Source organism: Anthonomus grandis, chromosome 22 (genome assembly GCF_022605725.1).
Source record: "Anthonomus grandis grandis chromosome 22, icAntGran1.3, whole genome shotgun sequence".
NCBI lineage: Eukaryota > Metazoa > Arthropoda > Insecta > Coleoptera > Curculionidae > Anthonomus > Anthonomus grandis.
In genome coordinates, this window is record NC_065567.1 from 15,533,180 (window position 1) to 15,551,231 (window position 18,052).

The 18,052-nt window shown below is 30.3% G+C and overlaps 1 protein-coding gene across 5 annotated transcripts in view; it reads right to left on the reverse strand.

Annotated features, from left to right (window-relative positions):
• The window catches only part of LOC126748742 (protein trachealess), a 218,220-nt gene that overhangs the window by 7,219 nt on the left and 192,949 nt on the right, over positions 1–18,052 (reverse strand). For 3 of the 5 annotated variants that reach the window (XM_050458163.1, XM_050458164.1, XM_050458161.1), the window contains 3 exons: positions 13,388–13,449; positions 13,239–13,328; positions 9,614–9,782 (listed from right to left, as the gene is read on the reverse strand). In XM_050458163.1, coding sequence (XP_050314120.1) covers positions 9,614–9,782; positions 13,239–13,328; positions 13,388–13,449 — 321 coding nt within the window. The remainder of the gene's footprint in view (positions 1–9,613; positions 9,783–13,238; positions 13,329–13,387; positions 13,450–18,052) is intronic. The other 2 variants (XM_050458165.1, XM_050458162.1) reach the window with 1 other exon arrangement.

Genomic DNA, 18,052 nt, shown 5'->3' on the forward strand with positions numbered 1-18,052 from the left:
GGCCATTAATGAAGGCAATTTTGGTAACTGCTTAAAAAAATTCTTTAAGAAATCAATATCTATTTGATGAGGGTTGTTTTTCACGTGACTTAAATTTTGTGCTTCCTATGCACTTATGCATAGAATGGATACTATTTTTTGTCCAGCTCTGCACAGTAAAGGGTCCTAACCCAAGGGTATCCAGAAACATCTGTCTGCAGACTGGATATTTATTATTACTGAAAGTGAGCGTATAATTTAAGGTTTCACTTCTGCGAGAGCTACCGACCGTTGTTTTACGTCTTGGAACAACCCTGGTAACAATACTAACTACAAGGATTTTTCTTTGGTCTCAGTTAAGCTCAGTTCAAAATTTATCAAATAAGCACTGCCTTTCTTCTTCAGTAAATCTTTTACACATTCTTTTCTTCGATTTTGCACAAACCGAAGAAGTACAAGTAGGTTTCATGGATCTGGGTGGTCTAATTTGATTTTGTTCCATTTTTTTTCCTTTTGGTTTTGTATACCCCAAGTATTCCTTCCCTTCCATTCTTAGTTTCTTATTCTGATTTTTCTTCCATTTATTTTTGTCTGCCTTATGTCTTCTTTTTCTCCCCTCGCTCATGTTTCCGTATTCTGCAATATATTCCTCGACAATATTTAGTTCATCATTTAGCTGGTTTTCAGTTTGCTTTACAATACTGTCTTCATTATTAGCATCAGCTGACTGTTCATCAGGAATCAAACTGGGATCAGTATTTAATAGAACAAGAATTTCATTATTAAGTTCAATTTCATGTGGCTCACAACCAACATACGAGATCTCGACGTTGTTGTCAATACCATAATTATTTAGCGTATCTTAGCAATCGAAATTATTACAGTCCTGAAGGAATTCGAGCGAATTTTCTTGTGTAACTAACACAAAATTAGCTTGAGAAGGCGTCAATGGAATAGATTGGTCTTCAAGAGATGCATCTTCTGTCTCTTCTCTTACCATGCGAATAATTTTGTCTTTTCTCGTAGACATTTTGATCTAAAATAAAATACAACAAACTCTAAGTATGCCAATGGATTCTACTAAAAAAGTTGCCTAGAATGTTTTCAGAATTTTAAACTATCTTGAACAATAAACAAAAATTCAAAACTAACAAAATTTAAAAATCATATTTTTTTATCTACATTTTTCAATACACCCACATAAAGGACAAGTAATTTGATGCCCCTTGTACATTTTTATATTATTAATAATTTATTATTGTTTTTTTAGTCACAAAAATATTATGGTATCAATAATAATAATAATAATTCACCCATATTAGGCTTGCGATGTATCCACAAAACCTCCTAACTGCAGCGAGTATGCAAAATATGGGAATGGAAATAACTCTTATCTGCATACTGCTTTATTTTAGAGGTTTTTGTGAATAAAATATTATATCTTTTAAACAAATACAACAGAAAATTTAAGTTCTTGGTTAACTAGAATACTTTATAGTAACAAATATTCCTCGAAAACATTTATTAAAACATTATAAATTTAAATAAAACTTACCAGCTAATTTACGCATGGTGCTGTCCACCACACAATGCGAGATAACAGGTATTTCTTCCACAATATTTGACTTGTGCAGATTGGTGATATTGACAGTTGAAAATACGCGGGAACTTGAAAATATGTATACTTAGGAGGTGTTTCTATTCGATAGATTTAAAAATAAACAATTTAGTCAAGTAAAAATCTTATATTAGGAAAATGTGGTAGATAGGAGGTATTGGTAGTAAACAGTCGATATGTATATGTAAAATGTTAAGAGTCTTCTTAGACGTACAAAATTATTATACAAAAAAATCGTTCAGGCTTTATCCTAGTCAATAGATGCAATACAGCCCAAATGTGTAACTCAATTCTTAACAGAGACTTGATAGAATTAAGCAATTTGCCTACGAATATCAAATACTGTATTTAAGCGGTTAAAAGGCTCTTGAGGAGATTTTTTTAAGTTGATGAGTGACCTACTATTATTTTATACAAGTAGTTGTTTGATAATTTTTTAAACTCTAATTATTCTACTATTTTGTTATCCGACTTGCTTCACATTTGGGTATTTCTCGAAAACCGGATATTGAAATTGTACGTGGAATCTAGGATGGTGCCTAATGTCTTCCTGGATATTAACCGAGATACCTTATTTTACCTGAGTAAACATCTGCGACATAAAAAGCATCGTAGTGTCGTAACATGCTCGACAAATCAACACGAGCATCCGATACACCGGATGACATGAAGTGGTACGCAACGTTTAACCAATATACAGGGTGTTCGGAAAATAGACGGAGATATTTCAATGGGTGATTTCTTGAAAAAAAGTTTCTATAAACATGGGTCCAGAAATGCACAGTTTTCAAGATACGGGGTGATAATTTTTTTTTTAAATATTCATTTTTTATTAATATTAATTATTTTTCTAAGAGAACTGACACTTGTCAATGTCAAACCTCCATGCAGAAATGATTTTTTGTTTGCCAAGGCATCTGTGATTTTTTTACCAAAAATTAATAGTGCCATGCAATAAAATGGTATTTATTGTTTTTGTCAGAAACGAAGTGAGATACGACAAAAATACAAGAGGCAAAAAAGTTGTATTTTTAAATGTTTAATCAAACAACAAATATTAAAGTTGAAAGAAGGGCAGTGGCGTACATTTTTTTGTCAATAATATTTGCTAAGATGTCCCCCGGGACGCCACTGGACTTTATAATTTTAATCTAATTAAGGCTAAATTAGCCTCTTAATACAACAAGTAATACTGCCAAATTTCAAAAGAATCGAGTAAATATTTTTTTAAATATTAATACAAAAATAATATTTTTTAAAAAAATGTATCACCCTGTATCTTGAAAACTGTTCATTTCCGGACCCATGTTTATAAACACTTTTTTTCATATTTTTTTACAAGGAATCACCCATTGAAATATCTCCGTCTATTTTTCCTTAACACCCTGTATAAAGAGCAAATTTTTGCTAAAGAAATATAAATGAAAATGTATAGCAAAAAGACGAATTTACTACACGCGCCCTACGTATAATGTATTGCTTACTTATATTTGCCTATATTCTCATCCCCTAGAGACTTGCCGCATGTAGTTTTCAAATTAATTTTTTTTATAAAAAATCTGTGAGACGAATATTCATGACCTACAATTTATAAAAAAAATTGATAAAGACTTAAAAAAAGAATCATTTATTTATTTCTGTTTTTATTACAAACCATTTGGATAATTTGTTTTTACGATGCTTTGCTAGACAAGGAAACATTCTGAGAAACATATTACTTTATTGAAATCAAACATATAATTATCAAAAATATAAAGTGTCCAATGGCGGCTAGGGAAGAGAAAAAAAAATGAACGCCACTGGTTTTTCCTTTTTGTTAGGATTAAACCAAAAAAAAATCACTTGGAATGTTTTTTAGAAAAAAAAACTTGCATATACAATGATCACGCATTTTTTTTTTTTTTGAGATTTAATTTGTTTAAATATCATATGACTAGTTTCTTATAACGAGATTTTATATGACATAGATCAAAAAGACGTATCTCTCCGTATTGAACACTTTTACTGGAACTAATCAGCTGCCGTTAGATTTCACAACGAAGTTTCGGTGGCACAGAAAATCCTTAAATGTGTATTAAAAATTTAATCTAAAAACATTTTCCAAGAAGCTCTCGAAGAACAACATTTAGGTATCAAAGTAAATGGCGAATGGATCAACAATATACGGTGTGCGGATGACACAGATAATAGTAGGTAATATGAATTACCTCCAAAGGCTCCTGAGCATAGTGCCTACTAGGACCGCCTAATAGGAATTAATATTACTATAAAAGAAAACAGAATTTGTAGTACCCGGAAATTAAATGAATTCAAGAATGGGAATCTCTCATACGATAATGAAGACGTAGAACAAGTATAACTATTTGGCGACTGGGTTATGTGAAGACCGCATCCGCGGTAAAAAGTTCCGATGGAAAAAACATTCATGAGATTAAAAAACGTCTTTACGAACTTTGGCTTTGACCTTAAATTCAGAATAAGATTCACAAAATGTTACATATGGTCCGTACTATTGTATCGCATGGAAAGCTGAAAATTAAAGGTTAGAGTGAATAGGCTAGAAGCATTTGAAATATGGATCTGTCGAAGAATCTTGAAAGCCCATGTACACCAAGAAAACCCAGCCTTCAATTTTTTGAGGACGATATAATAATGCTGGGCACAATAAATCGCAGAAAAACGGCGTTCCTGGGATATGTGTTATGCAACTAAAAATAGAATTTGCTTCAAGTGTCTATAGAAGCAAACATAGAGTAAAGAAAGGTCCATTCATTAATGGACGCAGCATAAGAAGAAGAAGATCCGTATGCAATAATTTGGTTTTTATTCCTTAAAAGAGAGATATACGAAAGCAATTAAAGGAATAAAAAAGCTTTAATTTTTGAAGTTGAACCAAAAAAAAAATTATAAAGAGTCACGTACATTGTTTGTGAATAGGCTAACCTGTATTCCGATCAGTCAAATTTAACCAAAATCGGATAAGGATATTTGAAATATTCACTAAAAACCTTTTTTTTTAACGATTAATAATTTTTTTTTAATAAAATTAGCCCTTGTGTCTTTTGACTCTATACGTATAACCGTACAAATAAAATGGTTTCGCATTCATTTCCAAATTTTAAAAGATAAAAACTCATATTGCCTCAACCTGCCAACTGTTAACCGTTATCGATGCTAAACTTTTTTTACGTGCTCGTTTTAAAATGGGAAGAATCAAAATATAACAGTTAACCAAAGCGACCGATACAGAATTTAAAGAGAACCCAAAGTGAAAAACAATTTTGGATATGGCGTCTCCTGTCGTTTAGAATTTTAATGATATGACAGGATGACGTGATATGTGTGTGTGTGTGTGTGTTAGCTTATAGTAATAAAAGAGATGGATCTGAATGGTTATGCCAGAAACAAAAATACACCCATGCACAGGCCGCTACAGGAAACGGTATTTAAGCATTCAACCGGCGAAGTCTCTACGTGTTCAATTGTTATTCTATGGCGGTAACAACGTTGTCACGCTATGGAATGCTACAATGGCGGATATCATACCTTAGGTTCGTAATATAAAATATTTATTATCCATCGTTTTAAATTTTGTTATTTAATAATAGCCATAAGACTATATACTTTATTGCATATACATCTTGCTATACACTAAGTTATTACAAACAATAAGCTAGGGTCTAAGCTTAACCGTATATCTGGCCTGTTTTATAAGCAAAATAAATAAAGGAACTAGGGTAACTAAAAAAAAGTTTCTTGTATCAACCATTTTTACACTTACATTAATTCTATAATTATAGAATCAGATCCCTCGGACCACTACCCCATGCTAATGAATATATAGTTGAACGAGACGTTAAGGGAATGTAATAAAAAATAACATATAAAGTGCTAAATTATGAAAGTTGTCAATAAAAATGTCTCACGAGAGATCGGGTGGTGTTTTGGCAGAGTCTGATACATCAGACATGCATGTGCCAACAATTTTATTACTTTGATGAAAAGTTTGATTGAGGAATGTTCTGAGGTAAAATGTCGAACAACAGTAACATCTCTAATAACAAATGAAAACATAGAGATGACAGACTCTAAACAGATTGCCAACGAATTTAACTCTTATTTTACTTCAAAATGAAAAAGCTTGCTGCAAGAATTAACCAACCACAGGTGGAGCAAATTATTTTTTTTTGGGTCCGTTCTCTGATTGTGATATTTTAAGGTGCAAAATATCCAGCTACATATACATTAGAGCAAGTTTTTAAGGTCACCTCTTCAGTACATGTACTTTCTAAGCTGTAAGTAGGCTTTAGGTAATGTAATCCTGTATCTGACATGACTAAAATTGTATCAAACTCTGCGGCTGATGACTGCAATTTGTGCTTACTTAAGTCTGTAGATGAATTTTCACTTGGAAAATCAATTAAGGGAAAAATCATTTAAAAAATCATATTAAGGGAAAGGATGGCATCAGTTCTGAATTGATGAAAAAGTATTAAGAGAATTTCTTGATATTTTTAAACTATATAATCAATTTAAGATTCCGTGATGGAATTTTTCCAGATACTTTAAAAAATACAATAATCATACCAATATACAAACAAGATAACGAAAAATCCACTAAAAACTACAGACCGATAGCACTTACAAGTACAATTAGTAAAGTTTTAGATAAAAAATGTTTGAAATTTAAGTTAATTTAGTACTTCGAAACAAATAAGTTACTAAACGCAAAAAACAGTTTGACTTCAGATAAAATTCCAGCACTGAAAATGCTCTCTGTCGAATTACAGAAAGAATTTTAAAAGATTTAGACAAGGGAAGAAAGGTGAGTTTTTCTAGATCTGAGAAACGCATTTGACACTGTGGCCCATCAAATTCTTCTTAATGTCTTGAAAACATGGGAGCTAGAGATATGCTTAACAGCTTTAAGTGATACTTAAGTAATAGGATACAAAGCACCATAATATCAGTGGTAAAAAGTGAGCAACTAGAGGTGGAATTTGGGGTGCCACAGGGAACAGTGCTAGAAACATTGCTATTAATTACCTACATTAATTGACTAGAGGGAGATTGTATTTTTTGCTTTGCCGATGATACGGAGGTTAGTATTAGTGGAGAGAAGTGGAATAAAAATATAGTTGAATGGTAGCCTGCTTTCTTAATGAAAAACACAATTTATGGACTTTTCATTTTCTACCCGCTCACTACTTGAGTTCCAGACATTAAAAATGCATGATTCTCAGTGCGACCGAAGGTCACATTGCTATTGTTCAAATCATATAGTAAGAAAAATAAAGTGGAAGTACTTAGGAATCATGCTAGATGAAAATTTAAACTGGAAAGAGCATTTAAAATTATGTTACACAAAAGATCAGAAAATTCGTCTTTAAGTTTTATGAATTAAGGAATATATTACCATTGATAATCCTTAAAACGATTTACTATGATTTACTCACTTGCAGAGTCTGTGGTTTCTTATAGGATTGTAGTTTGGGGTAATATAACATATAATACCTAGTTATGATTACAAGGAGGTATATTTTTATTTTTTGTTTAATTTATAAACGATTTTTATTAACTAGCCTCACTGGATCAAGTTATTAACTTTAATGCTTAAAGGTAAACACACACTATTTCAATACATAGGGTACAGGAATTTTGAGACATGATGCTCTGATTTGAGACTAGAATTTAAGAAGTTATTTATTTGTTTATTTGTGAATATATACTCGCCGGCACAAAATTCCGCCACCCTGAAATATTGGCCAAGTTTGATGTTTTATAAATTTTATTTATTTTAATAAAAAATTTGCAGCTCGCAGCAGAAATGAGATAATGGAATGAATTAAAAATCGAAATGTTTAGAATACATCAAAGATTACAAGGAACAGTATGTAAACAGAATTATCCACCTTAATTTTCCTACAGGGTCTTTTGAAATTACGAGAAAAAACAACAGTTTGTTTTACTCCTGTATAATATAGCCTAATCGAAAAATGCTACTTTAGAAAATGATTTTAAAAAATCACAACAAATGTATCTAAAAACTGATGGCAAAATCGTGAGAATCTGATAAAAAATAAAAAAAATTATAAACCATCAAACTTGGCCATATTTCAGGGTGGCGGAATTTTGTGCCGGCGAGTATATTTATTTCATTTTTGGGTATATGTTACTATGATTGTAACCGATTGTTATACTATTTATTGCTAACAAATTATTATTATTATTATTATTATATAACTAGGTGAAAAGAAATATAGTTGCAATAAGTAGAAATTAAAAGTTTCATGTTGTATTTATATTTATCTTGGGTCTTTATGGTATCTAGGGACGTATATAATCCATAATCTAATGATTATAGATCTTCAAGTTTTCAAACAGTACTACGTATAAAACATAGCAATACTTCTTAAATTTTTGTTCATTACCTTAATATTAACTAATACCATTTTTTAATAGTATGATTTGCTACCCTGCATCTATTATTTAAATCTTAATTTAAAAAATGATAAAAAAGATCATATTGTCTTTTGAAACGAAAAATTAAAGTTAATATCTGGTATGTCGCTGGTAAAAAAATAGTACTATTCTTGACCTAAAAATATTTTAAATTCATTTTGAATTAGATTTAAATCAGAAAATTCTTTTATTTATTTTACTACATCTCGTAAATTCTGAAAAAAGTTACAGTATTTAAGAAGTGTTTAAGATGCTAAATTTTCATATTTTTTACCATCGGTAAAACAAGAACTAATAGCAAAAATAATTTTTTTATATAAAACCCTATGTATAATTTTTACCGTTTGCTAATCCCTTAAACCTCTTTTCTATCGGAAGAATCCATAGTTACTGTTTGGTGAAGTCGCGGGGCATGGGACAATTTACTTATCATATTTTTGTTTGACCTTTAATATTAACAAATAATCCAAGTTGCATTGTCATGGTTAAAAATTCTGAGAACAAAGCCTCAAATAAGGTTTAGATCAAATACAGAACGTCCCTCTGAGAATAAACTTGGATGCAGAAACAAACTGCAAACTCAGTAGAATAATAAGAGTATAAACTCCACCCACAGCGTGGAATAAATGAAAATTCCGCTTTGAACAAAAAGTTTAATTTCTTTTAAATAGCTTCTTATTAAAATAAAATAATGGACGTTTTTTGAAAAGTAAAAATTAAATTTAGCTCTAGTTTCGCTGTTACTTCTAGAGGCCACCAGCTATGACCTCACTTTAAGATGCATTTTTTTTTGACCTTAGTATATCCATATGGCTAAAAAAGAAATTCAACTTTATATACAGTTTTTCAAGACGAGAACAAGAAAAAAATTGAGAACTGATTGTCTTTCCCGAATCAAAAAAGACGAGAATTGACTTATTTATTCATTGGATTAGAATATATGGTCATTTAGACATCAAAAATTAATATTCGACACATATTACGACACATTTTAGAAACATATCATAATAGGTTTTTTCTAGTTTTGTTGTTTTTATTATATGTATTTATTGAGATCACTTATTCAAACAGTTTTAAATTCTTGTTTCGAAAATGACTACTCCTAATAGCGATATTAAATTATGTGTATTTTTCCATTTATTTTAAATGAAAATATTATATCTCATGCAATACAAATTTATTTCTTTAAAAAATTAGACAACTTAACATTGGGCCATATTAGGACCTAGTAACCATTTGGATTTCTCACATTAAAAACTTGTAAATTCTTAATTTTATGCAGGTTGTTTCGTTAAAGAATCATTACAAATAAATTAATACTCTGAATATTCGTTGTAAGGGCAGAAGTAAATGATATTATAATGGGTTAAAATATATGCCATTATTTTTACATACAATATCCTAAAATATTAATAAAAAATGTATATGGTAAATTTTATAACATTGTCTTAGAAGCACGTGCAGCAAAAATTGTTATCTTTCAATTGTTATCCTACACAACACAATATATTGAATACAAACTAATATATCCAAAATGTTGTTTTGTGACCTTACCCTTACCGTCAGGGTTGTTCGTCCCTGCTGTAGATCCACTTTCCTCAGAACCGCTCCCTGGAGATGCTAAATTTTGTCCTTGAGATAAACCTAAACCTAGTTGCTCAGCGATCTCAGAGTGATCTTGATGATGGATGTAATCAAATATACTACTACCCGTCATTTCAACCTGAAAAAGTAAAATATAATGTAAATTATGCAGCAAAATTTGATCGAAAGTAAAATTGCTGATAATTCTGCTGTTTTCAATCCAAGGTTAACCAGTTCATGTATCCTTTTTAACAAAATATACAAGATATTTTTATACATATGTTTGGGTTAATATTAAAACTGTCTCTTGATTTGAATTTACCACCAAGGTTCCAACTATAGGACTATTAATCGAATGTTTAACAAAATTATTTAATTAATTACAGAGTAAGACTGTGAACGATTTAATGAATAAATACAAGAAATGTATTTAACTTATGTATATTTTATTTATGTATTTAACTTAAATACAGTGCATCCCAAAAGTTATGTCTAAATTTATTTAAAATTCAGGGGTGTGTTCGAAAAAAAAAAAACGCTCGGACCCGTCGATTTTTATTTCAAGTTGCGCATTATTGTACGTGAAGTTTGTATATACAGGGTTGCTCAAAAATAAATTACGACCATCAACTTTATTTTTTCAAATGAAAACACCTTTTTTTTATTTCATCTTTGAATTTCGCGTGGAATTCTACGTATGTTTCATGCATCATGTCCTATACCTAAAGTCAGTTATCGAAAAAAAGACGACCAATCATTATTATTGAAGTTCACCTTACGAGTCACCTTATCTCTGAGAATTTTTATACAGAGCAAAATTGCATTCATTCGTTTTTTTTTACTGTTGGCTGGTGACCATGTATTTTCATAGAAACTGTATGACAGTTGTACGCCAAACAGATATTGTCAAGTGTAAAATGTACGAGCAAAGTTGCGGTTTTCACAATGGTAAAGTTAACGGAACCAGAAAAAATAGAAATTCTGTGTATGGTTGGGTTTGGTGATAGAACTTTTGGGATGCACTGTATATTAATTTAAATATGCATATTTAAGAAACATTTTTCAAATATTTATTAAAAAAAAGATGCATTTAAGAATGCAAATGATTAATTCAATTTAACGAATAAATAAAAAAGAACGGTATCAATTACTACAGGTTTTACTTGACTCACAGTATTAAGAATACATTTTAATTATGCGACAGAATAAAACGGTTTATAGTTTGATTAATACAATCAAATAATTGAAATAGATGAAAAATTAAAATTCAACGATTTTTTTAAATCATTTAATAGAAAAAGAAATAAATAGTTTATTTTCTCGTAAAACTGTGAATAATTAATTATTCAAAGAATTTATTGAATTTATTCATATAAATTAAAAAAAAATATTTAACTTATTATTAATAGCATAGTTTTAATTTAGAATAACTATGCATATTCTAAAACCACTTTTTAAATATTTATTAGAAAAGCTGTATAGTTTAAATGTCGTTAAAACTGAAAATGATTAATTAAGTTAAGAAATAAATTTAAAAAAACAGTATCAATTTCTGCGAGTTTGCGAGTCATAGTATTAAAAATACATTTCAATTATCTAATAGAATAAAAGGGTTCATACTTTAATTATCCTTAAGACAAATAATTAATTGAAATTTATTGTATGATAAAAAAAAATTAATAATTTATAGAACGCATAATTTCATTTTTTGTAAGACTTTTGTAAGTGAATGCCTAAATACAAGAAATGTATTTAATTTTTGATCAATAGTAGGAGTATTAATTTAGAATAACTATTCATATTCAAGAAACACTTTTCAAATATTGACTAGAAAAGGGTGCATAGCTTAAATGTCATTAAGCCTAAAAACCATTAATTAAAAGTCAAGGAATAAATTTAAGAAAACGGTATCAATTTCTGTTTTAGTGGTTTTATTTGAGTCACGCTGTTAAAAATAAATTTCAATTGTTTAATAAAATACAAGGATTCTTAGCTTGATTGTCTTTAAGAGGATAAATTAATTAAAATAGATGGGTAATTGAAATTCAACGAATAATTTTAAAAGATAATATTTTATCTTTGTTGAAATTTTATAATAGTTTGATTTTTCTTAAGGATTCGAATTATTATTTAAAATTTAATTATTGATAAAAAAATAGTTTAATATATTTCAAAGTGCATGATTTTTTGTTCTACCGTAAAAATGTGAATGATTAATTGTAAGTTAATGAATAAATACAAAAAAATATAATAGTATCAATATTTGAGTCCTGATCCAGAATAACAATGCATATTAAAAAATACTATTCTAATATTTATTAGAAAGGGTGCATAGTTTGAATGTCATTAAGACTGCAAATGATTAATTGAAATCCGACGCATAAATATAAAAACGGTATCAATTGCAGCAGGTTTCACTGAAGTCTGTGTTAAAAATACTAGTCAATTATTTAATAGAACCAAATCTATAATGATATTATTAACCTTAAGATGAATAATTAATTGAAATTGATTATCATAAGTAAATTTTTCTTAGACTTCATTATTATTTTCAATTTTACAAATCAATGTATTTAATATATCGTCAATATTGCAGATTTAGCATAAACAGTAAAATGCAAATTATAAAATAATAGAATACTGAGTAGACAGTTTCATTTTTCTAACAACTGTGATTTATTGAAACTTAACATTAAAATCTGAGAGCAATTAATTGACATTAAAACATGAGCAATTAGTATGTGCAAAAAATACTGAATTTAACAGAATAAAGAGTTCGTCACTTGCATCGAAGATTGCTAATGATTAAAACTTAAAAATTTTAAGTCAGTAATAAGAGCAGATTTAATTTGAGTCATATGCAAAAAATACTTATCAAATACTTAAAAAGATATTTGATTTCAAATATTTAAAATTCAAAGCTTATAACTCAAAAACTAATGCTTAGATTAACTACTACTAGGATTTTAAATGAGGAAATATTGAGTATAAATGTGATCATTATATAATACTTTGGCGACTCAGTAATATTAGCAACAAAGTTAACCACAAAATGTAAGTTCAAACTCAAAACTGCGGCCATGGATTTGGAGGACTCATTTCGGCATGGCGCCGGCGTACGTGTACGTGTCCAGGTCCTCCCAGGGCTTAAACCGCCCCCAGAAGGAGCTCGATGGAACGGCCACGATTGAATGCTGGGCACGTAGTTCTCTGCAGCGGCGTGTCTCACATTTATAATGTGGATGCCGGGCTATAATCAATAGGGTATTTGCAACCGACTGCGGGAAAATGCCAGCCAGCTCGGCCTGGACCAGCACGCATCTAGGAGCACGTATCCTCTACGTGTTATCACTTTTGCCCGTGGTCTAGGATACTCAAACAAACAGGTGTCGTACACATACTATAACAACCGATTAGGTTTTCAGTTTTTTTTTCATTAGATCCTTATTTTTTTTTTGTTAAATACGTAGCACGAAGTTGTACTTTCAGAGCCAAAATCATCAAGCTTACAAAATGTTTAATTTTGACATTTTAACACATGACTTAGGCAGATGTACAATACAAAACTGCTTTAACAAGTATAAAATAAACTCACCTGTGATAATCCTAGATATATTGAAACAGTCTCAGATATATACAAAAATCTTCCATCAGAGGCTACGGCTAGAGCAAATCCATCCAAGGACTAAAACAATAAGGATACGAAGAGTGACTTATTGTAAAAATTAAATTAAAAATAAAGACCTGAAGTATATGTGTCCCTTGATGTTGCTCAAATATATCCATTGCCAGAGATGATCTTCTACCTGAAACAAAATAAGAACTTATTAAGTAAATGATGTCTGATGTAATATAATCTTGCTACAGAAGACCGTTATAATTAGCCTTGCATTAAAAAGTATTCATTTAATGCTCGTTTATTTTTAACTCTCAACTCCATCGAATGGTTTTGTTCAAAAATCAAAGTATCCTATCTAATTTATTCATAGAAAAAAGCGATAGCGCCAACCATTCAGAAAACATACACCTTAGTCTGAAAGGTATAAACCACTATAAAACTCGATATACTATATACATATATATATACTATATACATATATATATATATACTATATACATTCTATATACTATATACTATATACTATTCTTCTTCTGTCTTTCAAATCTCCTGAATGTAAGTTTCTCTCAGATAATGCTTTTTGGATGCCTACTATTCAAGATGGTTTTGGGCTTCCTCTCTTTCTCCTCATAGTTGGCACCCATTGGAGTATGTATTTGAGAGTTGTCTTTCGGCCATTCGCTCGATATTCCTATACCATGTTATCTACCTGCGTTCGATTTCTGTTATTATTGTTATCTGCACTCTCATAGTTTGTCTAATCTGCTTATTGGGTATTTTTTCCAGCTGTTCTTTGCCAGAAGTCTATTTCTAGTGGCAATAGACGAATTTATTTATGTTACAGACCCATATAGCACTATGGTATTAAGGATGGAGTTGAACACAAGTTGTTTTTGAAGATCAAGTTATGGCAGCCTTTAGCTTGCATTCCTTTTATAATTCTGTCCTATTTCACTCTCTGTACGTCCACTGCGGTTTATTTTTGTACCTAGATATAATTATTTCTCATATGCCTTGATTGTCTCATTTTCATCAATGGTCAAGTGGCTGCTTTCATTCCCTATGCATAGGTATTGGGTTTTTTACGTTTATTGATAATCCTAATTATTCATATTCTTTGAAAAGTCTTCGAGTCATGAATTCAATGACTTCTTTGTGGAATGTCTGAAGTGAACGGTGTAAAGAGTTGTCTCCTCATTTCCTGGTATGTTCATTTCAGAGCCGGTCTTCTCAATTGTTTTAAAGCCTCGTTTATATATATTTTAAATAGCAGAAGGGAGAGCCTTACCGTAACTCTTTTGTTATCAAGAATTCCTTTATAAGATATTATTTCCCTTTTTTACTTTCGATTTTCCGGCTTATTATTTTCCAGCTATTGCTGTATTATTAATTGGGAATCTTTTCAGAACGTGCTACAGTTTTTTTTATTGGGACTTGTCTTAGGCTTTTGTAAGGTGAATAAATGAAGGTGGATTTCTTGATTCCTTGCGACATAATTCTCATTGAGTTAGTTAAAGTTGTGACAGATTGTGACAGAGTTCTTCTAGAACATAAAAAAATATATTGTAATTCCCACATTGATCTCCTGGGCCCAGTGAATCCAGTCTTCTTTTCAGCTTAATGAGATTTCTTCTTCATTTATGTATCTAGTAAATAACTCTTTAAGAAAGTTGATTAATTGTGGTGTTACAATTTTTAGTAGCTCTGCCGGTATATACTCTGGACCACATGTCTTTATTCACCTTGTATATAATATTGTTCTGGTGATGTATCATATTATCGGAAGTTCTTTTGTATAATGTCCTTTTCCTCTAATAATTTTTATGGGTTGTATCTTCGTCTTATTTGAGGTGTTTGTTCGTAGGGATTTTATTAATTTCCATGCTTCTGATTTCTCTACATTCTGGCTTTCAATTTGCATTCTTAGTAGCCCTAACCATCTGCTTAAATATAGATTTTTCTCTTTTGTGCTTGTCTATCTATACTCGGGATTCTTCATATTTAGCCACATTTTCTATAGGCTTCTTATTTTTTGTTGCGTTGGTCTTCCAGTTGTACATCGCATATTGGAATTCTTAGTTTGGTTAATGTATGTGGGCTTGCCGAGTGAATTCTGGGCTTTGGAGTGTATAGAGTATTATGTGCTAGTATAGATAATTTGTTTCTATAATAATAAAGTCGATAATGAATTGGGGTTCTCGTGTATCCTAATACCACGTGTATTTCTTTATGTTTGTTTCTTTAGAAATAATCGGCAATAACATAGTTGAAGGTCTCTGAGTCAGAGAAAAGGGAATGCATCACTATAAGATTTTTTTTAACTTTCTTATTTTTTTAAATATTAACGTTGAGGAGTTCCTGGACATGGATTTAAAGCAAAAATGTGATTCTGGGTTATGGACTTACGTTGTTTTGGTTGGGATTTTTTTCTAATTAATATATTTTTTAAGAATCTTAAGCAGCATGGTATTTCTTACCCAATCATTTTCTATAAGATCATTTTTAATACTACAAAACTTTTTTAGTTATAGACAAATTTGTCAACCAAAACTCAAGAGCCAGCAAATTTGATATATGAGAAAATATGAGACACCAAATCTTGATATAGAACATATGACATTTAGTGGATGTTTAAATAATATGCAGAGGTCATTCTTCAAATTTCTTATAATGTTAAAAATCTTCAGACACGGCTTAAACACGTTAATGAATTGAAAAAATAAAGGCTTCGAACATTGATGAATATCTATAGTATTAAAGTTATATTTATAAGTTGATCTAGAAATTCTGCCGTCTCAGACAAACTTACGCTGTTATAAGATTGAAGATAATTCATAAGTTTTTTTTTATCAAATTAGGGATCTTTGGTATAGTCTGCTAGGTGGAATTGTGATAATTCTTCAAACACTTCTTAAGTATTGAAATTGATGTTTTATAGAAGGGTGTAAGTTATTAAGTAGATGCACGTGACCATGCCTAAAATTATCATCTCTACTAAGTGTTCTTATATGTACATAGACTTTTATATAAAACAATGAGTTAAGTAAAAAAACTTTATTGGATATTCTTGTATATAGAGTAATTCAAGAAAAGCGTCAGCTAAGATCATCAATCCTGATAATAAAATAGCAGGGAGAAATTTTTTAAGGGAGCCGGTATCTATAAACGTATAAACCTTATATTATCAAGGCGCAATATTTTAGATATGACACCGCTAGCAATTTGTAACAGGTTTGAGACATCTTGTTCCTATGGAAATTTCCTTTTCCCTCATATGTTACTTGTTTTCTTCTTTTCCAGTGTTTATACGCGAGTTCAATAAATACAAGCATATATCTTACGCTGCCTTACATTTAACCGTGGGGTAGTTTTTTTTTAACCGAATGGGGCTATTTCGTTTGATCCTACTTAAGTCCTTGTTTCCTTCGATAACATTTGTTTATAGAATTCCTTAATGGAAAAAATTATGATGAAATATAATTGTTTTTGAAGAAGCATAATATTTGATCTGAGAAACAGTTTGGTTTTAAGTATAAGACTTCGTCAGGCTCAAGAATGACAGAGCTTCGCTAATATTGAAAAGACTTGTGCGTGTTTGTGGATTTGACCAAGGCACTTGACATGCAATTGTGTATTAGCAACGCGTTGAGAGAAAATGTGGCATCGAAAGAATAAAGTGGAAAGATTCACCTATATCTTTAAATAGCTACTGATAATAAAATATGTCAAGAATATTCTAAAGAATCCATAAATTAAGTAATATACAGGGCATCGCATTTAAAACAAGATAAATATTGGCCACTGCTACATGACTGTATATACCACACCCTGTATAGTTTTTTTATTGAAAAAATAGGCATGTAAAAATACCCATCGACGTACCTAAGCATTTTTTTGAGAATACTACCATTTATTTATTATGGAATTTACTTCGTTTGGCTGATACACAGTCTATATTAAATAAACTCCTGACGAATTAAAATAAAATCCTAAAAAAAAATGAATACTGGCTTTTAGACTTTAGTAAAGACATACACATCCAAGACATACACTATTTATTGAAGTAAAGCGTATTAGATATCAGACTCGTACTTGACAACGCAAAGCGTATAATTTTACGTCAGGATCTTGCTTATACTACAACTTCTTTAGCTCAAAGTGTTAATAGGACTATGGAAGATATAATATTATGTACTGTTAAATATGGTCTTGCTTCTAGTTTTTTTGGTTTCAGTCAAATCATTCTAAAGCAACTCAATTGATCACGTCTCATTCCTCATCATGTTAACAATATTTACGGAATGGGTTATACCATTGACGAAGCTCTCAAATTTCAACAAGTCTTTTAAAAAAAGGTGGTTTTGAACTTCGTAACTGGAATGCCAATGATCCTAGATTATTAAGTCAGTTTCCAACTGCATTCAAACTTATCATTTGATATTGATCTAAAATCCTCATAAAGTGTTAGAATGGACTCCTTTTGATGTTCATTAGTTTTCTATTAGCTCACTGAACTCTTTGTACACCAAATTTAGATCTGATATTCGATTTTTAGGATTCCTCCTGTGACATTTTTTCTTAAATATTTAATTCAAAGCAGGTGGTCTTTGAAATTAAAATCGAATACTCCACCTGCGAATGTATTACGGAACTTCCATCTTGTCTAATTGTAAAATTAACCGCGGATTAATTCGGGTTAATTATAAATCTTGTAAAGTACATGTTTTCGCAGATGCGTCCGAAAAAAGATATTGTACAGTGGTTTACTTTCGTTTTGAGTTACAATGATT